The 27,402-nt window shown below is 58.8% G+C and overlaps 1 protein-coding gene across 2 annotated transcripts in view; it reads right to left on the bottom strand.

The window, feature by feature from the left end:
- Positions 1 to 2,682: 2,682 nt before the first annotated feature.
- Positions 2,683 to 27,402, bottom strand: part of TRIM29 (tripartite motif containing 29) — a 26,074-nt gene continuing 1,354 nt past the window's right edge. Inside the window, exons 2-9 of one of the 2 annotated variants that reach the window (XM_027082036.1) lie at positions 19,311 to 19,406; positions 18,311 to 18,544; positions 16,968 to 17,166; positions 14,230 to 14,331; positions 11,776 to 11,859; positions 9,523 to 9,618; positions 6,572 to 6,648; positions 2,683 to 3,790 (exon numbers count right to left, since the gene is read on the bottom strand). In XM_027082036.1, coding sequence (XP_026937837.1) covers positions 3,728 to 3,790; positions 6,572 to 6,648; positions 9,523 to 9,618; positions 11,776 to 11,859; positions 14,230 to 14,331; positions 16,968 to 17,166; positions 18,311 to 18,544; positions 19,311 to 19,406 — 951 coding nt within the window. In that variant the 3' untranslated portion in view covers positions 2,683 to 3,727. The remainder of the gene's footprint in view (positions 3,791 to 6,571; positions 6,649 to 9,522; positions 9,619 to 11,775; positions 11,860 to 14,229; positions 14,332 to 16,967; positions 17,167 to 18,310; positions 18,545 to 19,310; positions 19,407 to 27,402) is intronic. The other variant, XM_027082037.1, reaches the window with a different exon arrangement.

The following is a 27,402-nucleotide window of genomic DNA, read 5'->3' as shown; positions in this document are numbered from 1 at the left end:
CTCCAGACTCTGTCCTCCAAACTCCGAAGCCCACGTTTCGGTTCCCCACCCGATGGAATGTCCCAGATAGCCCCTCACTGGACCTCTCCCCAACTCCCCTTTTTTTTTTTCTTTCATCTCCCAGCTGCCACCCCTCCCCCCAGATAGCTGTTTCTCTGCCTCCAAGTCCTGTCCACATGCCCACTTTCCTCTAGGAGAACAAAACAGAGTAACCCCTGATATCACGGAGTCCATATTCCAGTGGGTCCTGAAGATGCAGGTCCAGAGCAGAGCTCCACGCTTCTGAGGCCCCCGCCTCCCCGCTCCTGACCAGGAAAGGCATCTCTTCAGGGAAGGCCCAAGCCCCATACTGTCGGGGTCTAAAGGTGAGGGGGGGCAGTCGGGTGGGTAAGGGGAGGCGTGGGGAGTCAGGAGTCCAGTCCACCTGGCTCTCGACCAGGTCCTGATCAGAGCTCTAACCTGGTACCAAGCTCCATTCTTCAGTCCCTTCGATCCAACCACTCACGCTATGATCTTTGCTGCACAGAGCTGGGAAAGGACCGCAGGAACGATCCAGTGAAAACACCTCAGTTTTTAGATGGGGAAGGTCGGGACCAGAGAGGGCAAGCAGATCACACAGCCCAAAGTGATGGAGTCAGGAAAAGAAATCCCAACTACTTGGCCCAGCTCCCTGCTGAGCCCCAGCTCTGCCACGCTGCCTCCTCCAGCCCAGACCCCACAGGTCCTCGCCCCTGTGCCGGCAGGCTACCCACAGCACCCCCGGAATCACCTGAGGCACAGAGCTTGTGAGGACAGGGCACAGGGGAGCATGGATCTGAGAGAAACTAGACTAGAAATGGAGTCTTGCTTCTCTCCTTTCTCTCCTGTTCTGGGGAGGGACATGTCCCCTCCCATTCCCTGAGCCACGTGGGGCCTGCGATAGTCCCAATGTTTTCATTCACGCTGAGGAGAGAGGCTTTCTAAGAAGTGGGGAGAAAGGGTTCCCTTGACTGCTTTACAATCACAGCTCTGGCAGTAATGGAAATAGTGGGGATGGATGTGGGAGCACCGTGCTTGGGGGATGTCCTCACCCAGGTCCCAGCAGGGGGCCCAGGGCCTCCAGGCTGCAGGTGGCCGCTCCTGGGGAGGCCCAGGCCTCAGACAGGCAGGGGCCCAGCCGCCCCCATGGCTCTAAGCCCAGAGAATTCAGCAGGACCGGGGTGCATTTCCCCTCCTCGAGCTGGCGGGCTTGGGGAAGGGCCCAAAATGTGGGCACACAGGCCCTTTCTCAGAGCATCTGGGCGCCCCTGGAGCCCCGGGGGCGGGGGTGGTGGCCCTCTTTACCATGACAGCCACAGGGACTGCAGGTCCTAAAGAAGGTAGGGGAGGCCACGGGGTACTGGGTGCCACTGAGATGGACCTGCTGGGAGGGGAACACTCCTCAGAGGGCATTGCTCATGGAAGCAGCACCCAGGGCTGTGGGGAGAGCAGCCAAGGCCGAGGACCCTGCTCCCAGACCTCAAGGGAGGGCACCAAGGGGGCAGAGCATCCCACGCGCAGTCAGCTCTGCTTCCTGATGACGGCAGAAGGTTCTCCCTTCACCTTCCCTTCCTTCCTTCCCCTCTTTCCTCCCGGTCATCCTCTTATCCATCTCTCCTGATTCCCAGGAGCCCCCTTCTGGGACGTCTGGCTGCTGCCCGGCCCAGCAGGGCAGGGAGGGGAAGAGGAGGGTGTTGCCCCTCCACGATGGACCAGCAGTGAGCTCACTGAGGTTCTTTTACTGAAGTGCGTGGGGCTGCTCCCCTGGGATCATTTGGCCCCTGGTGGGGAGCAAAGAAGGACATGAGAATGGAGGGGACTGGGGGGGGGGTCCCAGCCATACCGGGGCAGGGGTGTAATTTTCTTGCACCCTCTTTCCCTCCCTCCCAAGTCATACTTCCTTCTGTTTTGCTTGCCTCTTCCAGGGAGCCTTCCCTGACTGCCTCTCCAGGCCTCTCTGGGTTCCCAGGGACTGGAAGGCCTCATCTCCTTTCCCCATGGCCCAAATTCAGGATGGCGCTGCCCTCGGGAGCGGGGCTCCCCTGCCAGGCCTCAGCTGTGGGCTCCCCTGCCCAGGAAGCCCTCCCCCTACTAAGAAGGCTCTCAGGTCCGAAGCCTCTGCTTGGCCTCCACCCCAGCCTGTGGGTAGCCACTCCTGGGCCTGGCTCCCCTCTGGGGACTCTGAGGTAGGCTGGCCAGGGGCTCTGAGCTCTCACAGCCCTCGGGGTATTCAGGTGATCCCCCGGACCCCACCTGCACCATCCTCCCTTCTGCTCACTGTTAACCGAGGCCGCTTCAGAAAGGTCCAGTGTCCTGCACTGCCCACTAGGGACTCAGGTGGGTGTGGGGAGGGGTGGGAGGGAGACCCAAAGGAACCACGTCTTCTGGAGGAAAGAGGGGAGATGACCACATACTCATCAGAGGTGGAGAAAGTGTGTTCAGAAGAACTGCAGCCAGCCCCTCCGGTGACCCTCAGGGAAACGCTTGTTCAATACAAAGAAGTGAGTGATCAGTGGTTTATTCAGGAAGGTAAAGCCCAAGCTGAGTGTCTCCCTCCCTCCCTCCCCCCTCCCTCCCTCCCTCCCTCCCTCCCTCCCTCCCTCTCCCACCCCTGCCAGCTGGCACCCCTCCCCATAGCCCCCACAGGCCCTTGGGAGGGGGACAGCGAGAGGAGGGATGACCCCACATTTGTGCTGCTGGTGTGAGCTCATCTCAAGGCCCTGGGCCCCATGACAACATGTAACATGGAGGGTAGTCAGAGGGAAGAGGGAGACCCTAGTGGGGGCAGTAGATGGGGTGCGGGCAGGGGGTAAGGCACAAGCACCCGCGGCTACCAGCCCAGCCACACTTCCGCCAGCCTGCTCACTTCCCATTGTCAGGGAGAATCACAATTATGAAACCAATGAAACACTTCCCTCTGAGCAGCTGGGCTGGTAGCTATTTTCACGGGTGGAGTGTATCACATCAAGGGAATCGCTTATCTCAGCAGGTAGAAGAAAGGAATATCTTGGTGAAGATTATCCTGCCAAGCCAGGAGAGCCCGTCCTCAGGGACCACAGACTTGCGGTGGATGTGGGGAGACCCAAGGCCGGGCAGGGTGATGCCAAGACACTGAGAGCTTTTCCTCTGTGGTGGCCGAGGGTGGCAGGCCCCGCCAGGCTGAGCCTGGGTAGGTAGGACCAGAGCAGGGCACATGGGGCCAGTCTTCTCCTAGGGGGCCAGGCTGCTGGGAAGAAGTGGGCCCGTGTGGGTGGGAGATGGGCAGCTGTCATGGCCAGGCACCTACTGACATCATCACGGGGTAAGGGGCCTTGGAGAGAAATGGCCAACAGGCCTGAAGGCAGCAGGGGCCTGGGCCGGGGAAGCAGGCCGGTACCATGTGGGCACCCACTACCGGCCCCAAGGATCCCACCCAAAAGGGGGAATGTGGCGTGTCAGGGGGGAGAAGCCTCATCTCTCACCCGCATGAGGGTTGGCCTCTGAGCACAGGGAAGATGGTGATCCTTAGTCACAGAGCAGGAGGGGTCCTGGATGGGGCCGGCTGATGGGGAGGAGGGGGAGGCCAGGCGGCCCTGAGAGAGCAGGGGAGGGCGGGGCGGGGCAGGGGGAGCGCCGGGCCCCCTCCCACCCAGATGAGCAGAACAGCAAGAGCAGCAGGGCCGCTGGGGTGGGCAGGGGTGGCGGCGCCTCGTTCCCGCCGGCCTGGCACTCACAGGGCCTCGCTGGGCCTGATCTCGTTGCCTTTGTTGACGCAGAAGGGCCGGTACTGTGACTGCGGGGGAAACAGGAGTCGTTAGGGAGGTCGGAGGGCACTCGAGCTCACCAGCCAGATGCCCACCCCCTAACCTCCACCAGGAAGCAGCAGTGGTCTGAACCCCGATAATTCTAGGGGCCTGTGGCCTAACCCACAAGCTCCACCTACCCTGGGATGGGAGTTGGGCCCCAGTATTATCAGAGTCTCTGGGTTCACATCCTAATTAGAATTCACTCCGTCAGTCGACTGGTGAGCTTGAACTTCAGCCTGGTCAACCGGTCTCTCCACTCCCAGGAAGCCCCACCCAGCACGAGCGTAGCTCCCGTTAATACAGTGTTCTCTACTCTACAGAACTGGTATGAGGGCTTTCCATAGACGGACTCAATGAATTTTCACAACTACCCAATTAAGTGGGTTACTCTTATCATGCCCATTCTATACATGAACAAGCCAAGGCACAGAGAGGCTAAGCCACTTGCCCAAGGTCACCCAGCTGGCAAGCAGAGGAGCTGGGATTCAAGACCCAGCAACCTGGCTCCAGAGCCCAAGCCCCAGCCCCACCCGTGTCAAGGCACCTCTTCTGAGTCTCAAGACTTGGTCTCTGCTCTCTCTGCATAATTCTCCCTGACAGAAGGGGTGCAGAGAGGGCAAACCACCGCCCCAGCCCAACACCTACTGGGAGCCTCCCATCCCAGACCTTCCGCCTCTCTCACCCCGGAACCCTCAGGGATTCAGGGCGCATCTCTCAGGACAGAGCCGGCGACAACTTTCTTGCCAGCCTGTGTATTATATCCCACAGCAATTTCACAAAATCAGCACTCCCTCCTCTTCCCAATCACTTCATCAGGGCCCTGAGAAATCGCCCTCCAGCCTGCAGGGAAGAGCACATTGTAGCGGCTGCTTGCCCCTGTGAGCACCCTTGGCCCCCAGAGGGCCTCCAGAAGTGGCTTTGCCCTTGAGCTGTGTCAGAGCCTGGGCCCGCCTCACACCCCAATGACCCCAGTACAGGAAACCCCAAGGGTGATCCCAGCCCCTGCCCTGGCCCTGCCTGCCTGGAAACCTGCATCTACAGTAGCTCCTTGCCTACATCTGGTCCACAGCAGGACTGGGGGCCTGTGGAATGCGGGGGCTGAGGGAACTTAGCTCAGGCCTTGGTTACAACACTTATTAAACAACGGAAGAGATGGAGACCCAGGGCAGGGAAAGACACAGCCAAAGTTACTCAGTGGCAGAGCAGGGCCTGGACCAGGTCTCCTAATCCCCAGGTGCCAGCCTGGACCCCAAAGGAGTCAGTAAGGCAAAGTGAATAGACCCCAAAATGGCTGAAGCCTTTCTTATAGGAAGGCTGGGTCAATCAAATAGATCACAGGTCAGTGAATGGTGCTGTCTTGTCAAGAGTCCAGGGTGGTAGGCGGGCACAAAGAGAGCACCTGGGCAGGGTGCTCCCTGCGCACACACACCCCCATCCCCTGCCCCGTTCCCTCCCTGGCTCGGGGTCACAGCACATGAAAGTTGGAAGAGCTAGGAAAGCATCCAGGCCATCTGCCTCATGTTACAGATGGGGAGACTGAGGCACAGGGGAAGAATGACTTGCGTGGCAAGCTGGTGAGAGGACTGGGGCCAGGCCAGCCTCTTCCTACACTAGCACCTGCCTCCATTCCCCGAGCGCTGGGTGCCAGCTGGGGACCCCAGAACCCTGCCCTGCCAGGCATCCCAAGGTGATGATGAGCCGTCTCTGCTGGGATCAGAGCTCTGGGAGGGAGGGAGAGTAGTGGGAGGGAGGAGAAGGACTGAGTCCAGGGAGAGAAAGCTTCCTTTTCCTCTCCATATCTGCTTTGTGCAGCCCTGCTGTTGCGGTGGGCCTGGACCTGGCTCAGATTACACACACCATCACTTAGCTCCATCGCCAGCAAATTAAAGATTCTCTCCAATTAAACCAGCCCCCGTCACTCTTTGCGACCTGAAGCAAATCACCTCTCCATGCTCTGACCTCCAAATGCAAAGACAGAAGGGAGCCGGGGGCTCCAGCCCCTGGGCCCAGCAGATGCCACCCCCATCCCAAGGCAGCTGGCCGACGCCTTCAGCGGGGTCTGGCACGGGCCTTGGAGGAGAGCGTGCGGGAAGTGAAAGCACAGCATATGAAGGACAGCCCCTGATCGCTGAGGTCTCGGGCAGGGCTCAGGCATGTCGGGTCTACAGGTATTAGAGTCCAACCCCATCTCAGCACCGCATTATAGAGTCCCAGAGAGGGCTCTGACTCACTCAGGACCCCACAGTCAGCAGGTGGCTGGACCCCAAGACCACGCTTCCTCTCGTGCTGCTCTTTGATGCCCCAGCTCAGGGTCATTAGGTATCGAACCCTAAATATATCTATTCCTAACTTTGCAGCCTCTGCCTTGCCCATGCTATCAGCCCAAAGGCTTCTCTGCTGTCAGAGCTGGCCCCCAGGGAAGCGAGACTCACCTCTGGGATGCCCGTCCCCTGGACTCAGCATTTTGGCCACCATTCAACAAGCACAGGCAGCAAACAACCATTTGCACATAAAAAAATCCTGGGCTGCCCACTTTACAGATTAGAAAACCGAGGCCCAAAAAGTGTATCTTTACCCAGGCCCCCTGCCCATTAGCCCTGGGTCTTTCTTTACTACCCTTTGCTGTACGCAGGTATTCAGGCCACTGCCACCTCCATCCCACGGCCCAGAGACGTCACCATCCTCCCACAGGCCCTGACCACCTGCTCCTGGGAGCCCCATTCCGTGCCCATTCTGCACTCGTGCCCAGGCAGGCTCTCCTCACTCACCAGATAATTCTGCTTGCTGGATTTCCAAGTCTGGGGCTGGGCCTTGGGGCTCTGGCTCCTGAGGAGGGAAGGATAGCCTGGGGAGACAAGAGGCTCTGGTCAGAGGGAGCATGGGCTGGCGGTCAGGGGCCCAGGGCCGGAGCAGCACAGACGCCATATCCAAAGTGACTTCCAAGCTCCATCCAGCCCATGACCAAGTGCAGCCAACCCTGAGGGGGCGTGTAGGGTCCAGGAGGGCTGCAATGGAGAATCCTGAGGAGGTGGGCCAAGGGGAGGGGCACCAAGGCAGACAGGAGGAGGAGCAACGGGCCAGGTGGGCTGGGCCAGGCGGCAGGGGAGGGTCACCCCACATCCAGGTCAGGAGCACACCACTTGCTGGGATTTCCCCCACCCACCCTGAAGGCTCACCCCACAGACCCCTCCCCTCCCCAAAGCCCAGGGAAGCCGTTCTATGAGCACGACCTGCCGGGATTTCCACCATTAGGCACTCCTCCCAACTCCCCCCACGCCCGCCGACTGTGTGCACCAGGCTCCCCACGTATTGGCTGCACGCGCGCCAGGCGCTGTGCTGGGACTCGCATAGGTCTTCCCTGTTTCTGTTGCCCTGAGCTGCACAGCTAATAATCAATGGTCAGAATTAGAACCCAGGTTTGCTGGACTCCAAAACCCATCCTCGCATTCTGTCTGCCTAGTTTGGCTCCCCCTTCCCTGCTTCACAAGCAGGAGGCTGGGGCCCAGAGAGGGGCAGCCATGTGGCTGCGGTCCAGGGTTAAAACAGCGAGCCCAAGGGGGCCTGGAGCACATGGGCGTCATCTGGGCCTGGGGTCCTCGAGGCGCTGGTCCGGGGCAGCGCTGCCCAAGCCCACCTCCCCACCCCTCCCCCTCAGCCCAGCGGGTCTGTAAGGAGCTCCAGTCCACAGAACTGTGAAAAGTGCTCTCAGTGTCAGCCCTCAGCCTGCAGGGACTGGCGGTGGTGCCTGGCAAGGAACAGGCTGTGCCCCGGACATGGAGGAGCTCAAGAAATAAACAGGGTCTGTCCTTGGCACGGGCAGGCTGGAGCCCTGGGCAGGCCGGCCTGCTCGAAGGCGGATGAGCTGGTCAGGCCCAGAAACCACCTGTAGCACTGCCAGGCTGCCGGCGAGGCCGGCCCTTCCCCGGGTTGGCAAGGGGGTGGAAACAGAGCAGAGAACCCGGCTGTCTCCCTGCATCTGGGGATGGGGGCAGCCTTGGAAAGAGAGGGTTCCTCAGGTCCTGAGTGGGAGGTTGAGAGCGGGGAATTCAGGTCTCACTTCTCAGTTCCCAGAAAGAAAATCCCAAGCCAGCCATGAGGGAAGTGGGGATGGTGGTACGGCAGGGCTGTGGTCCAGGAGACCAGCCTGTATAGCAGGCAGCATCCAGGGGCAGGTGGGCTGGGGATGGCAGGGGGCGAGGGGCATGCATCCTCTTCCAGGGGGCTCTGGGGAGGAGGGACCAGGATACCCTAGAAGTGGCAGAGAGCCCCACAGGGTGTCCCATTTGCCCTGCTGTGGGAGGGAACAGGTGGGGGGGGGTGTAAAACAGGCGGGTACCAGGATGATATTTAAACAGCCCACTGCCATCCAGTGGTTTGGAAAACTCTGTGGTAGCCTGTCCCAAGGTGGTGAACTGATAGGGGACTTTTCCAGTGCCTGCCGGGAGAGAGAGCCATTAGCACAGGAGGGGCCAGAGGGTGTCACACGTCCCACGGGCACGGCCGCTCTCAAAGCCCTCACTCAGTCCTCCCTGGCAGCCTGAGTGTACTCCCTGCCTCCCCCCGCCCCAGAGTAGGTAGGGCCAGTCCTCCCAGGCAGGCAGCCCTGCCCAGAACCCCCATACAGGCCATTCCCAGCAGATCTGGGGAGCTGATCTGCATGAAGGTGACAACAGGTGTCTCGAGGTCCTGGTGTTTTTGAGGAGAGGCTCTCCTAGGACAAGGCCTTTGCCTGGGGAGACTGCAGGCCAACGGGGAGATGCTAGGGAGCGTGAGAGCTCCAAATCACACCCAAGGGTGGCCGTCTTCCCTGCCGGGTGGCCTTTGATCCCAGCTTGACCAGAGAGCAGGGATGATCTGTTGGAAGCCAGACAGGCCAAAGCGAGTCCCAGAACTCCCCAGGCCTGGGAGTCCTGCAGACTGGGACCCTCTAGTCATATCTCCTTGCTGGTGGACCCAAGAATCCCAGCCCTGGGTATAGGCTGGGATCCAGCCCGGAAGGGAATGCTGGATGATAAAGCCACCATCCCAGGCCACTGCCTGGAGGTCCGCCTGCCCCTTTCCCACCCCCTCCGCCTGAGCTCACCCAAACTGCTTATCCTGTCTCCCAGGCCAGAGGTCTCCAAGCCAGAAGGCAGACAGGCCTGCTCCCACCTCAGCCCACCATAGCTGCCCCATGCACCTTTCGGAAGAGATGGGAGGGCCGCGGGCCCCACTGTGAGCTGGGGCCTGGCTCAGGCCTGCCCCTCAGGGTGACCCCATCCCCAGGGGACAGGAGGCATCGGCTGCTCAGCCTTGTCGAAGAGCTCTGGGGGGCAGAATCAGACTTGGGAGGCCTTAGAGATCCTCTCATCTGCCTCTCCCAGCAGGGACTCGGCAGGACTCTGGCTCCACGGGCTGCTCACAGGTGCTGTGTGGTCACAGGGTTCTAGAGTCAACCAAGGCTGGGAGTCACTGGGTGACTGAGTTAAAGAAACTTTCCGCAGTAGGAAGATCCGGTGCCTGATGGAAGCACCCTGGGGATGTCTGGCGTGGGGGGTGTAGAGGGTGTCGTGTGTCCGCACCTCCCTGACACCGAGGCCTGTATCATAGCACATCCTGAGGGACTGGCGTGTGGTGGCCCAGCCCTCCTGACAGCAGAGACGTGGAGGCAGGGCTCTGATCCTTACAAGGTAAGAGCTTTTGAGTAGAGTCCAAGGCACTCTGGATGGGGCAGGCTCACCTTTCAGGGAGAAGGAAGAGCTGCCTTGCACAGCAGGGAGGTCATCGGAGCTCTGGACGGGGGAGGAGTATTCCCAGGCCCGGGAGGTGTAGTTACCTGGTGGGGAAAGGAAGAGGCATCAGCCCTGGACAGCTTGGCATGGGGGACGGAGGCCGGGACGTGGCCATTTCTGTGAATCTCTCCAGCCCCTGCACGTCTCCAGCCGGGATACTGCTGGGCCCTCGTCACACTTCTGGCCAATCCTTCCTGCCATCAAGTTGTCCTTCTCAACTATCAAGTGTTGTCAGGTCTTTGCCCTACCTAACAGCCCGCTGCCCTCAGATTAAGGTACAAAGTCCTTAGCACAGCCCTCAGCTCTTTCATGAGGCCCTCCCCCCTCCCCACGGTCTCCACTTTCTGCCTTCGCCTGGAGTTGGGCCTCCATCACTCAACGTTCCAACCAGGCTGCACTCTGAGCTCTTGACACACACCAGGCTCTCGCCTGCCCCAGGCTCTTTGCACAGACCAGATCCTCCACCTAGAATAGCCCACCTGCTCCCCCACGCTTAGCAAATTCAGGTGTCAGCTTCCGTGTCACCTCCCCCAGGTCTGCTTGTGTCTCAGCCCCATGCCCCGTATCGCATTGTAACTCCACGTTTAATTGTCCACGTCCCCCACTGGGCTCTGAGGGGGCAGGTGGGATGCCCATCTGGCCCAGCATCACACCCAGTGCCTGGCACCCAGCCTGCTTCCTGGAAGGTGCTCATTGTACAGCTGATGGATGGATGAATGAGTAAAGGAGCAAATAAATACAAACACACGCTAAAACTTGGAGGCGGAAGCAGCTGATACAAGTCCTGAAATTCTGTTTGTCAGGTTGAACAGGCTGCAAGTGTCCATTTGCAGGTGGACAGAAAAGAGGCCGTGGGGACGGTGTGGCAGGGACAACAGGGGCACCGCGAGGGCCTTCAAGAGCCCCTGTGGGCAGCGCACCCTCTCAGCAGCCCGGAGCGTGGGGGACACCCCCTGGGTTGAGCTTACTCCACAGCGGAGCCCACCAGCCCTGGTGATTTTCTCCTGCTCCTGCCTGCGGGGTGGAGCCGGGTCAGCGGTCGCATGGGGTTGGGGCGGGTGGCCTGCCCCGTCGTGGACCCCCTCCCACAGGGACCTCGGGCAGACTCTGCAGCAAGGCCCTCACTGAGTACGCCTGCCAAGGCTCCAAGGGGCCATCCGCCTCGCCCTTTCCTTCGCCCATTCATTGGTCCCCTCTTCCTCTCATTCAACAAATGTTTGCTGAGCCCCGCCTTCTTCTGGACCCTGGGGTCGCAGCGGGGAACAGGGCAGACCCAGCGTCTGCCCTCACGGAGCTCACAGTCTCCTGTGCTTGATGGTGAACCCAGTCCTGCACCTAGAGGCCTGGGCACGGCCCTGCCCACGGTGCCCCTGACCTTCCAGATCTCCGGGGGCCTCGTCCTCACTACCAAGCCCCAACTCCCTTCCACGTCTCTTCAGACGTCCCGGTGCTGTGTCCGAGGGGGGCTCTAGCAGAGCTGGCCCAGTGCCCCCCCCCCCACATGTGGCACCCCCCCCCCCGCCCGAGCCCCCAGAAGCTGGGCTCATCGAAGGTCGGCCCTGCCCTCGGCGCAGCAGTGCCTTCAGCGCTGTGGGCAGAGGGGACCCTGCGCTCAGCAGCTCTCCCTGGGGAAGCCGTGTCTCCACCCCCATCCCACCCCTCCCGGGTCTTAAGGACGAGTCGCCCACACACCTCCCTGGCAACACCACCTCCTGGGTTTCCAGGGATGGCCCATTTCATAGCATGCCTGACTTCTCGTTTCCAGCTCCCCTAGTCTGTCTTAACCACTGCATGACTTTCCGACCCAGGAGTACACAAATCAGGAGAGGTCCTCTGTGGTCCCCTGCCCCGACATCCGCGGAGGGAAGTCCCCACACCTAACCCCGGGGTTCACTTCCCCCTGACTCAGACTTCAGGGAGAAGATCCTATGCACTCAGGGATTTCCAGGGATGCCGAGGTGCCCGGCTGCCTTTCCTCGGCCTGACGACGTCACACACACGCGTACACATGCCCGTACACGCGCATACATGCGCACACGCCCTAAGCCCACTAGGACCCCTCGTCACCCCTCTCTGGGTCCCCAACCCCACATTCACCTCACGTGGGGAACCCAGGCCCCCTGCCCATGAGCCAGCCCACAGCCCCTCCTGTGTGGCTCCCACACAGGCCCTGCCCACCCCCCAGCTGAGCCACCTCCTACCTTTGGTACCATACAGGTTGTTGAAGGTCTTGTCCTTGGAGAGGCGGCTGGGGGACACCGGCTGGTACGACGTCCTCGACCCACCTGTGAAGCACATGAGGAGGGGCTGTCATCGCAGAAAGGGGGACCTGGCTCAGTCGGGGGCCTGTGGCTCTGACCTGAGGGGTGTACTGCAGGATTCCTTGCCCCCAGACAGCGGCCTCTGCCTGTGCCGGGGCCTGTTCCCCCACCAAGACAGCTCCCTTGGGTCTAGGATAAGGTGACCACGTAAGTCACTCTTCCTATCAGAATGGTTCTGAGCGTGAAAGGGGGCTATGAACAGTTATGCTGAGAGTACCAGGTGTAAACCTGGAGAGTCCTAGAGGTATGGTTGCCCTAATTAGGGGCTTTGAGAGTCACCAGAGCCTTCCTGAGCCAGGCCCTGTGTGACTGAGACCCCAGAGGCTGGGAAATGGGGTGCCCATGAGGAAGTTGGGCCACGGCCACCGTGGGGCAGAGGTGTAGGGCCCTTGACCGAATGAGGGCGGCCACCTGCAGGGCCTGATGAGCTTGTGCCAAAAATACCTCCCCCACTACAGGGATGCTTTCCCCAGGGGTGAGCTCTACATGGCACAGGTGTTTCCCTCCCTCCCCCATTCGGGCTCCACACAGTCTTGGGAGGAAGGCAGACACAACGGGCTCCACACGCGGCTGCTTCACAGATGCAGACAACGCGTCCCCCACGTGCGTCTGCGTGGGTCAGAGTCCTCCATCGGCTTCTGCCCTCCCGCCTAACCAGCCCCACTCCCGTTCTGGCCGAGCACCAGCTGGTCCTTCTCTAAACCCGCACCCCTGCAGTCCATCCCTCTCGCCCTGCACCCTCTGTCCATCACAGCCACGTCCTCTCTACCGAGCCCCTGACCCCTCTTGCTGGGAGCCTGGAAACTAATCTCTCCTGGAAGTCTCACTGCCCAGTCCCACTGCCCCAAAGCTCCCAGACTCAGGCCACTGTCCCTTGGTGGCCTTGCTTCCTGATCTCCTTGCTGACTCCCTTGGCCCCTCCCCTGCCTCTACCCTGAGCCCGGGGCTCCCAGATTTCCTCCCTCCGGTCCCCAGTGAAGGGGCAGAGACACTGGAGGAACCTGTTTCTTCTCCCTACAAATGTCACAGCCTGACTCACGGTAACAGAGCAGGAAGCTCTCCTAACAGCTGAGTCCAAGCTCCTTCTTCTCAGATGAGGATACTGAGGGGGCAGTGACCAGCCCAAAGTCACCAGGCCCGGGCTCTCGGGTGACATCTGGGCGGGTCCATGGTCTTTCCTCAATCCCCCATTATTGCTCCGCTCCCCTCCGCCTTCTACAGAGCAGGCCAGCCAAGCAGGGGCCAGTCGGGGGACTTGATACCACCCCAGGGTCTGATCCTCAGAAGCTGGGGAGCCAGAAGGGTCTGGGTCAGGGCCAGTAATGCTGGAATGGGGCTGGTTAACGCAGCTCACCCTCTCACAGGACTAGACCCAAAGGAGAGCGCCCTGGGGGAGGGAAGCGAGCAGGACCCGCCGGGCCCAGGCCCCCAACAGGAACGTAGGTCCGGGTACTCAGGTCCAGCTTCCTTGCCGGAAGCCCAGGTGTTGTTTTCAAGTTGGGTGGGGCGGCCAAGGTTCCTCTCTGCTGAGCTCATCTCCCCTGGGCCCCTCCCACCGGGTCGGTGTGTGTGCGCACGTCTGAGGCATGTGGATTAGTGCCCAGGGCCTCGAGGCTCCCCGCTCCAGGCCCTGGCGTCTTCCCCACGTCTCCTTTCTCCCCCTTCTCTGCACACCCTCTCCTGTCCTGACCCCGGCCCCTCACAACACACACACATGCACACACCCCTCTGTCCACCGGGCACACCCACCCTTACGTCACGGGCATCGCTATGGTTTGTTACTGGTGCCAAAGAATGTGATGGGCTACCACAGGGCAAGGACAGCCAGGCGCTGGTCTCTACCCACGCCCAGCTGGGCTGCCGCCCCTCAGGCGGCGCCTCGCCAGGGCCTGGGAAGGAGGGCTGAGGGGCTGGCATGCGTGGGGGGGTGGTGAGGAATTTAAAAGCGCAGCCCTCAGTCCCCCTGCCTGGACAAGCGGGATGGCTCTGGAGAAGCCGGCCCTCCCTCAGGACCACAGAAACCTCAGCAGAAGCAAAACCCAGCTCAGCCCGGTGGATGGGAGTGGCTGAGGCCAGCAGCCAGGAGCCCCTCCGGAAGGAAAGAGAAGGAGGGTGTGGGCTGGAGGCGCAGGGGTGGGAGGGGTGGGCACAGGGCAGGGAAGCTGAGGGGCAGGTGCCAGACGGAGGGCGAGAGGAGGTGCTGCTACTTACACTGGGAACCAGGTAGGCACCAGGACCTTCCCAGGCCTGTCCGCGAGGGTCACTCCCCAGGGGAACCTGGCTGCGTCTCTCCTGGACCATCCCCTCAGCGGAGGATCTGCTCCCTTCCCTTACCCTTGGATGCGAGGTACATGGAGTACTTCTTCACGGTGTCTGGAGCACCCCAGTCGCTGGTGTAGCTGTTATTGTAGCTGTTCACGTAGCGCTGGTCACCCCCTGGGAAGCAGAGAGGTCGGGTCAGCAGAGGGGCAGGTGGGGGGAGGATGAACTCAGCCACTGAGGGTGTCGCCGAGGCAGCCTATAGCCCCTCTGTCCCAGGGAGAGGCGAGGTCCCCAACCATGGAGAAGGGGGCTCCCTGCCCAGCATCCCCTCCGGCCCTGAGCTCCTGGGGGGCGAGAGAGGGTCTGTGTGGTGGGCCATCCACCCTCCCGGGACTGGGCCCCGTGAGGAAGACGTGTGCAAGGCGCTTTGCAGTTTCCAAGGTGCTACCGAGTTTCATCTCTTGTATGATGTGTGCGTCAAGCCTTGGGCTGATATGAAGATGCCCAGGTGACAGATAAGGAAACCTAGGCTCAGGAGGTGAGTGAAGCCACTGCCCCCTGTCACATGGCCGATAAGGGCAGACGTGGGGCTCGAGCCTTCACCCCTGTCTCCTGGCTCTGTCTCAGCCGCTGCTGGCAGCCCAGGAAGGAGATGGAATGAAGTCCCAGCACTGGCCTCCATGGCCAGGGATCCAGCTGCGGAGCCGTGCAGGGGAGAGTGAGCTACTCAGGAGGGGGAGCTAACTCTAGCTGACTCCCCCCGACACCCACCGGCAGACCCCCTTGAACCCAAACAAATCTGTGACTCCAAGTTTGCCTTTCCCCAGCTGCCCTCTGCCCCCGTCCATTCTCCCGCTACTTCCCCATCGCCTACATTCCCTCTGCCCTTCCGTCTCCCTCTCTCCCGGGCAAGAGGAGGAGTGAGGGTGCTCATTCTTCATCGCCATCACGTGTGCCAAGCAGGGTCCCGGCGCGCAGTAGGCGCTTCACGACAAACAGAAACCCTTCTTGATGTCGGCCCCGCCCCGTCCCCACCAAGCCCAGGATGAAGACGCTCCGGTGCGTCTCAGACCCCACACCTTTGATGGTGGGGATTGAGTCCCTGGTCTGTCCGGTGGGCAGACTGCAATCAAGGGAGAGAAGACGGTCCCTCCAGGGTCTGACTCACCGGCCACCCACGCCCCACCTCCTACAGCCAGACACACTCGCAAGCACACAGCAGTGCCAAAACGCCAACAGGGAAGCCCGGGGCCCCAGGCACAGGTGCAGGGCTGCTGACATCAGTAGCGCCCATCCTCTCCTGGCAGCCGCTTCCCGGCACACCTTGGACAGGGCACAGGGCCCCACTTGCACAGAGGCCATGGTCAGCACTATCATGACCTAGAAATGGCACAGTGGGCAGGCTGCAGGCGGCGGGGTGGGCACCCCAACCCGCTCGGGGCTGTCCTCATCGGTCCGACCAGACCTCAGCGGAGGGGCTCCTGTACCAGGTGTGTACCCCAGGGCTCATGACCGTCACACTCCCAGCTCCTCTGCACGGCCACCAGCAGCAGCTGCTTCTCAGATGAGAGGACACCGGGTGGAGGTGTTGAACAGCGGAGCATGAAACCCAGCTCGCCCCCTGCTTAGCCGTGTGCCCCTTGAAAAGCTTCTTCTCTAAGCCTCAGCCTTCTCATCTGTGACGTGCAATTCATCCCACAGGGAGACTAAGATAATGTAAGGGAGGCGTTCACACAAAGCCAGCGTCCAGGGAGCACCCAGTCGCTGCGACCCGTCCCCTCAGGATGGTCGCCATGGCCATTAGGAGGATTTCAGGACCCAGGTGCCACTTGAAGCCCAGTGATGGTCTTGCTGAAATGGCTTATCTGTCCTCAGGTGTGACTGAATGTTCCTCACATCTCACGGGGACACTATGCGACATCACCATCCCCAAGACATACAGACGCTGCCCCCTGAGTCCCAGCCCTTCTGCGCACTATCACCCCCTTCTCATCCCCCAAAGAATCACATGCTCCCTTCGGAGACCAAAGACCAGGGTCGCTGCCTTCGGGGTGCTGGGGCTAGAAGTCATTAGTTAGGCTGCAACCTCAAGGCCTGGGCCACTGGGTGGGGCATGGGGAAGTGTCCAGCTTCAGGCCCTGAAGGGACTGGGCTGGGACTGGTGGAAAAGCACTTAGTGGGGCAGTTTCTCATGTTAGGACGTTGTGAGGTGATTCAGTCGCCTCTGCAGAGGACAGAGTGATTCAGTAGAGAAGCTGACTTCAGGGGAGCTGGTGAGTCACCGAGACACGCTGTGTCCAACCATCTCCAGCCGGGCCACCAGGTCAAGTCCACCTCTGGGCTCAACACTGCTGAACACGGCCATGGTGACAGGCAAGTTCTCCCTCCAAGCACACATGCAGTTCTAGGTCATGTGCACCGGAACCTGCAAAGCCACCAGGTTGGAGTCTGGCCCTTACAAGCTGCAGCATCTCCACAGCTGCTGGATTGGGTCCGCCAAGCAGACGCAGAGCTGAATGAAACCAATCCCTGAGTTTGATGGACAACCCACAGAGAGGACATTTGTGCAGCCAGTGCCTGGGATGCTTCCTGCCCTGGAGGCCCCTTGTAAATAGCTGCACAACTGTGGCAGCAACTTCAAGGGAGGGGGGTGCCATCCCTGAATCCTAGTCCAAACACCCTTAAGTGGGATGGGGGGCTGGGAACAGTGAGGGGCCAGCTGGCTCGATGTTGGCCTGCCCCAGGCAGCAGGAACTGACCTGGGAGGAAACACCCACGGCCTTGGGGCCTGCCCACAAGAGGGGACTCACCATTCTCCATGTGGTTCCTCTCGATGAAGTTATGGCTCAGGTCCCCCTTGCACATCTTCTCAACGTGACGCATGCATACATTAAGCAGGTCGTCCTTGAAGTTGTTCAGCGACTGCCCCAGGCCCTCCCCCTCCAATAGAACATGGTAGGTGGGCAGGGGCGGGGGGAGGGAGTAACTGCTCATCAAGGCACCAAATTCCTACCAGGAAAGGAAAGAAGCCATTAACTTTCTGGGTCTTTGGGAGCTATGGGGACCTTTCTCTGCATGGGGCTTTCATGGTCCAGCTGGAAGACTCAGCACAGGAGGCAGAGGAGCTGGGTTCCAGATCTAGCTCTGCTACTAACTAGTCCCACTTTTTCCCACTAGGCACTTGTTTCTTATTCTTCTGTAAAATGAAAGGGTTCAACTAAAATCCACTAGATGCTAATATCCCTAATGGCACTAGCACCAAGACCTGTGACTCCGTGGTTCCCGTCACCTCATAGGGGTTTATGGGTGTGACACAACCTGTGAAGTCTTTGGGCGTGAAAGCACCAAAGAAAGGCAAGGAATTCTGAGCGTATGGGTCGGTCACGGTGGCTTCTCTCCCTGCACATGCCCACTCACTGCCTCTACACTTTGGCTCTTCTCACCTCCCTTCGCTCTCACTGGAGAATCCCTTCATCTCAAATCCTAATGGGCCTTCAAGACCCAGTTCAAATTCCACCACCTCCACAAAGCTGTCTCCAGCCTGTTTGCCCATCCCAGAGCTTCCACAGGCTCTTATCTCCTGAACCATAGGCTTTATCACTTAACTACACTCTCTTCTATATTGTTCTCTAATTGTACGTGTCTTATCTTCCCAGCCAGATTGCAGCTCCTTGAGGGCAATAACCATGTCTTATACCTTTCTATTCTCCACAGCACCTAATAGAGTACTGGGCATGCAGTACCCAACACAGTCTAGCAGGTGGAAGGATGGATGGAGGAACTGACAGACAGACAAGATGAAGGATAACAAATATGCAGCGCTCATATGTCACACACCCCCATACCCCGTGCAGGCATCACTAATCGATCACAGAACGGTTTCCTACTGAGCCTGGAGCACTATTTGTACTTATCAACTGAAGTTGGGACAAAGCGATATTTGTGTGCCATCTTTAAAGTAGGTAAGGAAATGGCTTGGATGGAAAAATTAAATAGACAGATGGAATGGAGCTTAGAGGGACGAATGGATGGATAGATGGATGGATGATGGATGGTGGATAGATGGATGGATGGACAGATGGACACTGGATGAGGGTCTGGGGGAGTGGATAGAAGGAGTGAGGGATTGAATGACAGAGGAGCTGCTTGTTACCTGCAGAAACAGCACCGAGTCGCTGATGTTGTGGAGCTGCTCCCTGGTCTGCTTGTCGTCCTGCAGCACCTTGGCCCTCTCATCCAGAGCATCCACGATCACCTCCACTTGGTCTGCAGCGTCCTGCTCCCGCTGCTCCAGGGCAGCCTTCACTTCCTCCTTTTGCTTCTCCAGGTCCTGCATCAGGTCTCGGAAGTTCTGTTCCAGGGCGGCCTTCTCATTGGTGGTGAAGCTCTGCGTCCAGAGTGAGGGGAGAGAGGAAGGACGGTTTCAGTAATTAGAAATCTCCCTAGAGGGTGCATCTTCAGGTCCCCAACATAGAGTCAGGGCACTTCTACTGCCCTGACCCTGCAAGCCCGTTCAACCAAGAATCTCATTCAAAGGCATCACCGAGGGATGCCGTCTCTTGATAGAGATGGCCAGGGTTTTTTTTAACAGCCCACTTTTCCTTATCTATCAGCAGCTCCTCCCCCTTGGTGGGTTGACATGAACCATCATTCTACCCTTGGGTAACTCCATGGGCCCAGAAGTTCCCAGATGAGTCAGGGTGTGTCCACTGAAACTTCAACCAGACCCAAACATCATTCAGAAAGTGAATTAATGAGCTGTTTATGCAGCCAGGGTCAAGAGTCAGCGATTTCAGGTTGTAGTTTACAAGCATTCAAACCATGGCAGACATACATCTAGCCACACTGACACAAGTAAAGGGAAAATAGCACGCATTTGGTGGCTGGGTAGCCTGGTGGGCAGAACAGACATCGGTGGACATTGGAGGCCACACTGGAGGACAAGTTGGTCCAGGGTCTTTATTTGCTGGGATGATGTAAAATGAGCATTAGGTGCTGGGCAACATGGATGCCTGGCCCACACTTAGAAGTGGGCAAGAGAACCCAGAAGAAACGATTGTGGGTTGTAACTGTGGGCCTGAGACCTCGAGCTGGAGCACAGGCCTGCCTCTTCCGGGCAGCACTGGTTGGGGAGAGCCCTGGGGGCGGCTTACCTTGATGCGGTCCTTCTCCTTCTGCCACTTCTCAGCTTCATCTTCGATCTCGATGATCTTGAGCTGCAGCTGCTCCTTTTGCAGTGACAGCTCTGTCTGCAGGGAAGGAGCCGGGGTTGGAGGAGAAGTCAGGGGGAAGAGGTGGAAGAGAACCAGAGAGTCAAGGAGTGGGCCCACCCAGGGGGCAAACTCGAGCAGGGTCCACCACTCAGCCCTTCAGCCGTTCATTCAGCAAACACTCATCAGGCCGTCGGATATGCCAGGCACCACAGCAGTCACTGAGGATCAGGCAACAAGTCAAACGCCATCTCATTGTAAACTCCGGGCCCTGGGGCTGGGCAGCCCAGCCATGTCTTCATAAGGTTGACCCTCTGCCAGGCCTTCCACCCAACGTGAGCAGGAAGGAAGCTCATTTATGGGGTTCCCACTCCTTTCAATGGATCTGGGGCCATCAGGGAGCAGCTTAGGGGAGAAAGGGGACGCAGCCCAGCTCAGCAGAGCCCAGCCCAGGGAGTGTCCCGTGGCAGTAGCAGTGTGCAGCATTTCTATGATATGACGTGAGGCTTGTGTTGTAAGCAGGAGCCTGGGTTGCCGCCAGCGGGGACTGTCTGGGCAGGCACAGCTATAAACCTGTTTATGGGAAAGGGAGTGCCGTCTGCAGTTTGGGCAAGATCGAGACTTTATTCAGGGTCCCTGGGGGAGGAGAGAGGCCAGCAAGTGAGGCAGTGAGGGTGGATGGGACAAGAGAAGGAGAGGTTCTAGGCACCCCTGCTCAGGAAGAGAACATGGGCTGGCAGGGTCTGGGGTGGGTTGGGAAGAGGATCTATCAGGAATGAGCTGGGACATGAGCTCTGATGGATACGGAAAGTATGGATAATAGTTTCCTTCCAGCGGAGGAATGTCCTTCTCTGAAAAGCAGCTACAACAGAGACAAAAGTGGAGGCGTGAAGCTAAGGTCAATCCAGGTCAGCCAACTTTGGTCGGCTGGTTCTTTGGTTCTGTGGGTTCCCCACTAGTGCTCCCAAAGCACCCGCCAGCTTGGAAGACAGGTGGGTGATCTCCACCTGAAGGCAGGAAGACCAAGCCATCTGAGAACACCCCGGAGCACTCACCGGTCTCTCCACCACACTGGGTTTTGAACACAGAGTCCCACCCATTTCCAGCCATCTCCTTGAGGAAGCACAAGAAGAGCCAACATGTGGAAGCCACAAACCACCAGGAACGTGAGCTCTCTTGGCAAGAAGTCCTGAGCGGCTGGGCACACACGTCACAGCTCCTGGATACTCTCCCAGGCCAGGGGGCTGCTGGTGGGTCCCTGTGCAGACACCCAGGGAAGTGGATCGATGGAAGAGAGAGTGTCCTGGCTTTCTTGAAAAAGTGCCCAGAGGGCCGAGAAGCTGGTGGAGAAGGTGGGAAGGCCTAGGAGATGCAGAGTCCCCAGCCAGACAGCCCGGGATTCCAACCCTGCCCGCTCTGCCCACACCCCTGGGCTCCCCAGGCCAGAGACTCTAAGTTCTTCTCAGAAAGCACGTGCCCCACGAGCTACGTGCTGGAAATCTCACAACATGGAAAATGCCATCACCAGGGATGGAAAACGTTTAAGCGGAGGAGTAGACGCAGATGAAGATGAGGGTTTGGCCTGGTCTCTGGACAAAGGCTGGGAGAAGCCAGCTGTCAATAGACACAGCGGTGGGAGGTTGGAGAGTCAAGGGACCCAGACCCCACGTGGGCAGCGGAGACTCTGCGGGGGCAGAGCCGAGAGCCCCGAACTCCGAGGTTGGCGGAGCCGGTGGCCTGGAGGGTTCCTGAGAAGCCTGGGACTGGTAGGTGGGTCTGAGTTGTGAGGAAGAAGCCTAAAGGCCGGACAGTGGGTCTGTGCTGGGCAACTTTCCCGTCCCTGGAGAGCCCCTCACCCCCAGCAAGCAAGGTCCCAAGGGGATGGGGCGCCGGAAGCCGCCTCCCCCCGCAGCTGAGATATCCTCACCAGCTCAGCGATAGAGCGGCTGGCGTTGGGGCTTCTCACCTGACCTCTGCACCCAGCACAAGGAAAGCAGAGAACAGAAGTACATTCACTCCCACCCCCAGGTCTGGGGGACCGGGGGGCAGGCACAGGGCAGTTCTTCCATGAAATGAGCCTGGGGGATCCAGGAGGGAGTCCACCCAGAGCCCAGGACTGGGGCTGCAAGGCTTTGAATCCAGTTACCACCACCTCTAGGCAGGTGGCCTTCACAAGTTACCAAACTTGGTGCCCCGGTGACTCCATTTTTCGTGGAGGTAGTATGAAGGCCATCTCCCAGCCAGGTGTGGGATGAACTGGGACCAGGCAAGTGAGGCTCTCAGAGAGCACCTGGCACAGAGAAAGCGCTGATGAGTGGTCCCATCCCCACTGCTGGGTGGGGCACCTTCCATGGACCGGGACCCGAGCTCGGAGGGGAGAGGACAGGGTGGCGGGCAGGCCCACAGGGCACGGGTAAGTGAGGGGAGTGGACAGGTGCAAGCGGTGTGGATGGAGTGTGCCGTTGTGCTGGGGCCCAGGGGTGGTGCGTACACAGTCGGGATACAGAGTGAATCGTCCGGGGGTGAGGGGAGGGAGGTCAAGACATCGGGCTGCGGATGCGAAGTAGAGGCTTAGATGGTGGGGAACTGAAGATTGGAGGATACTGGGGAAAGCGGAAAGGAGGTGGGATAAAGGGGGTGGTGCAGGCAGGCTAAGCCCCTGCGCGAGGGGAGAAGGTTTGCCTGGAGAAGGTGAAGGTAAGGAAGCAGCAGAGTGAGCAGAGGTGCTCGGGGGACCTGCTGGCAGCTGTGGGGCATGGGGCACTAAGGTGAGGAAAGGTCTTACCCGCAGAGCACAGACTCCCTGGCCAAGAGGGAGGAAGAGGCACTGAGTACAGAGGAGGGAGAGTCCAGGGGCTCTAGAACAATGAAGGGCCTCGGCCAAGGGTGGCGGGAGTCAGCCCCTGGGGTCCATCCTGAGCAAGAGAGGCAGGGAAGAGGGAGGCTAGCGGGGGGTGCACAGAGCAGAGCCAGAGGTGTCGGCCAGTGACCTGCGAGGGCCGGAGGGAGAGGCAGCCGATCTGGAAACAGGCGAGAGCAGGGTCAAAAGCGGAGCCGCCCTGTCTGCAGCAGTGGGCGGAAATATCAGTCAGGGCGGAGGAGAAACTAGTCTACTGGTTTCTTTGGGGCACCAGGGAAGTCAACATCAGCTGGGAGGGGGCCTTGCAAGGCCAGACTTGCAGGGCACCAGGGACCTTGGGCTGGGAACTCTGTGCTACTAGAAAGGTCTGCTCTCACCTCTGGGATGAGTGCTACCCTGTCAGGAGAAGAGGGTTTGGGGTGAGACCTCTGGGGATATGTCCAGCATCTGTTTAGCCCTTGGCAATTTTTCCCTGCTGGCAGGGTTACACAAAAGCCAGAAAAGGCAGGATATAGGAAACAATAAAACATAGGAAGGCTCCAAAATCCTGGGTTCTCCTGCAACCTTAGAAGGAAGGACCCTAACTGCTTTACTGAGCATCTACTATGTGCCTGCATTTCTCCTTTCATCTGCAAAAGCCTCCTGGGGAGGCAAGCCGTGTTATCCCCATTTTACAGATGCAGAAACCGAGGCCCAGAAACATTGGAGCTTGCCTGAGTTCTCCCAGCGAGGCAGTGGGAAGACCACGACACAGCAACAGGACTCAGCTCTGTTACATGGCCTCAACCTCTGGGCTATTCTCTGTACCTTCCAGGACATCATCCGTGCCCTTCACCCCTGCCCAAGCTCCCCCACCTCACGGACGGGGCAATTCATCAATTCTGCCGCTTTTCCTCTCCTCCCCACACCCTCCCCATCACCCCCTGAGGCCCCACTTTCTCCTTCTTTCCTTCCTCCCTTGAAATCTGATTAAATCTCCTGATGTCTGACAGGGTCTCAGCTCCGCTCAGCTCCACCCCTGTCTACACCTCCCTCCCGACTTCCTCCTTCTCCCCAGCCACTCCCTACACCCTGCCCAGGCCTGTCCCTAAATGCCTTCTTTGTTCCCTTCTCCCACACTCCTCCATGGCGATTGCCTCTCGCTCGGTTGCCTGGGACGGGCCCGTGTAAGCCACACAGTCTTGAAATCCTTCTGGCCTTGGGGGAGCAGAAGGGTGGCCAGTGGCTGGTGGTGTCTCGGCCCGGACAGACGGGACCTTCAGGTGCAGACTCACCTGAGCACTCACCTGGACAGGTGCCGGCGCTGCCCCCAGAGGAGACGGGGCCCTGAGGGATCCTCCCCTGGTCTGAATTAACCACACAGGCTGTTGGCTGTGACATTTGCCAGATGAGCCAGTTAATTGCCAAATATGTACTTTCAGACAAATGGTGATTCTATGGATAAGAATCTGAAATGCCGGAGAGATTTCCCCATTTCCACACAGATGTCAAACAGCCCAGCATTACTGTGCTTAGCTGGGGCACACCGTTCCTTCTGCTTCCTTGGGTGTCAGGACGGGGCAGGGGCAAGACGGGGTGGGAAGAGCATCACCCAGACTGTCTCCAGACCAGCATCGGGCCCTTGACATGTTACCCCACCTCCCAGGCCTCGGTTTCTTTCTGGTAAAACTGGACTAGATTCCTGATTTCCAACCTGACTACATATTCGAATCCCTGAGGGTAACTTAAAAGTACAGATCCCAGGCCCTGACCCCCTGAATCAGAACCTCCCAGGTGACCCCAAGAAGCCACTGCCACCCCTATAAAAACAACATTTAAAATGGTGGCGAGAAAACAGGCTGGGCTGCGGCCACAGTGAATCTGAATCCCAGCTCTGCCGCCTCCCAGTGCTGTAACGTCGGGTAAGTTTCTTGGCAACTTTGAGCCCATTTCTTCACCTATAAAATAGATGCAGATACTCCCACCCCGTGGGACCGTCGTCAGAACTAACCGTGTAAAGGCTCAGGCTAGCGCCTGGCACATAGATGTACTCCATAAAGACAGGGGTGTCTTCTGCCTGCCTCCCTGGCACTCTCCTTCCCTGCCTCCTGTCTCTGTACCTCTTTTTATTTTCTCCTTTCCTCCCCAGCACCCACAGAGTTCATCCCACCTCCTGTCTCACCCACCCTGTCCCAGAGCAGAAGCTTTCCCCTAGGATCTCTGGGGAGGATGGTCCCAGCACCTGCCACTGCACCCTAGGCCTTTCGCCTGGCTCATCCTCCCAAACCCCGGTCATGGCTGTCCACCCAAAGAGCCCCAAAAGCCCAGACCAGCACAGCTCCCAAAACTCAATGAGCAGCGACTGCCCATGCCCAGCAGCCCGGCAGTTCAGCCTTCAAGGAAGAATTGGGCAATGAGGCCAGAAGCAAAGCCACAGGCCATGGTGACAGAGAGGAACCGAGCCAAATGATGGCGTCAGGAGAACGACCGAGGCACGGAATCTGAGCCGCGCTGACGAGCTAGGACCTCGCCCTGCAGAGCAATGCTTGGCCTGAGCACTCCTCCCGGCGCCTTGCCAGGCTGCCAACCCAGAGCCCAAGGGGACCCACGACAGGCAGGCCGCCCTGCCGCACGCAGCCATGGCCAGGAATCCTCCCCCCTGACCCGGTGCGGCAGAAGGCACTCGGGATAGGCAGAAGGAAGGGCCACGAGACACAGGAAAGGATGTTATGTACATCTCATCAGTCTAATCCAGCCTGGGAAATGCCCAGAGGCAGAGGGGTGGACCACAGGACATCTGTGCACCGTCCTTGTGACATTCGGAGTGGAACTGGAGACCTTCTGATCTTGGGTCAGCAGAGGAAGGATTGTTATGCTGGCACACCAAGTGGCCTTTCTCCAGCACTACCTCTGCTCGGAGTCTGTAGCGAGATCTGAGGCCCGAGAGATGAGCACCGCAGCCCTGGGTGTTGTCTACACTTTTGTGCAAGTAACCAAGATAGGTCAGCGATCACCTCACCTGGGCCTCACCAACCAGGCTGCAGAACAGGTTCTGGACGGGGCTCCTTGCAAAAAGCTGTGTGGGGCCCTAATGTTTGAGTCTGCAGGGGCTTCCTCCAAAGGATGCCAGGATTGACACGCCAGTCCACTTTGATCTGTCAACCCGTCTAACACTGCTCTGTGCCAACATCCCTCACGTCTGACATTCCAGCTGAGCCAGACCGGGACAAAGTACCCCACTCCAGCTCCATCTCCACTCAGCCGCTCGGCACCACCCCCCCCCCCACCACCTACCTACACTGCTGGTGCGCACACACACACACACACACACACACACACACACATACAGTCTGAAGCTCCCACCCCTAAAGTCACTCCAGTGAATCAGACATTTTCCCCTGAGTCCCTGTAATCCTATCCCCCTCAAAGGAACCCTAACCCTTCCCCTAAGTTTCTCCCCAACATTGGTTGAGGACTCAGGGAACTTCTTCCTCAAACAGTGAGCTTGGACAGGTCTCTTCCTTTCTCTGGGCCTGTGTCCCCATGCAAGGTGGACTGACAAGATTGCTAACGCTGCAGTCTGACGTTCTGTCCTCTGCAAGTTGATGTTTACTTACAGCCACTGCTGTGTAACTGGGGGGATGCGCCCCAGACTGGTCTGTGCGTCTGAGATCTGCCTCTTGACCTACATCATGAGCCTTCAAGGGTGAGAATTGTGTTTTTGAGTCCTGTCCCAGTACTAGAACATGAAGTCCTAGTCCCAGGTGCCACCAGAGAAAACTGCCCAAGACCGTCCTGTCCTCCAGGGGCACTCAGGCTTTTCTTAAGTGGAGATACCCTTGTTTCAGATGAAATTTGGGGCCAAACCTATAGATAAATAAGCGCATGCACTGCTTGCACTGGGGGTGGGAACAGGGGTCCCCTGACTTCTTGGCGCCAATTAGCCCCCTGCCTCATCCCTGATGCCTCAAAGACATTCCCAAGAAGCCTAGGGCTCCAGGGGTCATTTGAAAACTTCCAATCTAGTCCAATCCCTTAGTTTCACATGAAGGGAAACCAAGCCTGAGAGAATGGAAGGGACTTGTCCACCATCTCACAGCTGGTTAGAGGCAAAAACCAGGACTAGAAGTCAGGTCTCCTAAGACACAGCCTGGGGCTCTGCAATTTCCTGGTTGCGGGGGCTGAGGGTGATTGGCCCTCGTTCTGTTTCGATCTCCTAGGTGAGGTCCTGGAGGCGGGGACCATGGCCCCTGCCCCATCTCCATCTCCCTATCTGAAGCTTGAAGCCAGACTGGGGTCAGGGAGTTAGGGAAACTGGGGTCACCTTTTTCCTGAGCCAAATAAGGCTTCTGAAAAGGATCTTTGAGTCTCTTCTCATCTCTGACTCATCCTTCCTGCCCAGGGGTATGGGTAGGAGAGAGTAACCTACAGACTCCCGGTTAGGAAGGCTGAGCCCAGAGGGTGTCCTGTGCTGCCCCGTTCTGCGGGGTGCAGAAAGTCAGGTGCCCTGCCTTGACCAGCGGCTGGAGACCGGCCATGTCACAGAGCTGTGTGGCCGCGGGGGCACCAGCGCAGCATCTGTGGAGTCAGAAGCGGCAGCCACAGCTGAGCCTTTGGTCCAGCGCACCCTCTCCAGGTGTAAGGTGTCCACGTTCACAAGCTTCCACACGCCCCCGCTCCTCCCCACAGGAGCACATGCGGGATCACGTACACAGAACACAAACACACTTAATGTATCACATACACAGTCATATGCAAACATCCACATATGAATACAACACACCCCTCCCCCCCCACTCCAACCCTCACCAAGAGTGTCCACCTACAGGCAGAGGTATGTCCACATATAACCACACACACAAAGCACACGGGGCCCAGCGGAGGAAAGGATAAAGAAGGCCACTGGGAGAGTCAAGAGACTGGCTGGGGGATCAGATAGAACAAGAAGGAGCCACTGGACTGCAAAAGCCAACTCTGAAGCTAGAAAAAGAGGGCCTTGAAGCGGTCCTCAAATTCCCTTCTCCTCACCCATGACTCATCCCAGGAGCCAGCCCTGTCACGTGGGAAGAATTCTCTCTCCCTTAAGTAAAAGAGAAAGAAAGAAAAGAAAAGAAAGGAAGGAGGGAGGGAGGAAGGGAGGGAGGGAAGGAAGGAAGGAAGGAAGGAAGGAAGGAAGGAAGGAAGGAAGGAAGGAAG

Source organism: Aethalodelphis obliquidens, unplaced genomic scaffold (genome assembly GCF_003676395.1).
Source record: "Aethalodelphis obliquidens isolate GAN/ISIS:26980383/991018 unplaced genomic scaffold, ASM367639v1 scaffold46, whole genome shotgun sequence".
In the NCBI taxonomy this organism is placed as follows: Eukaryota; Metazoa; Chordata; class Mammalia; order Artiodactyla; family Delphinidae; genus Aethalodelphis; species Aethalodelphis obliquidens.
This window is presented reverse-complemented; position numbering and strand designations above follow the sequence as displayed.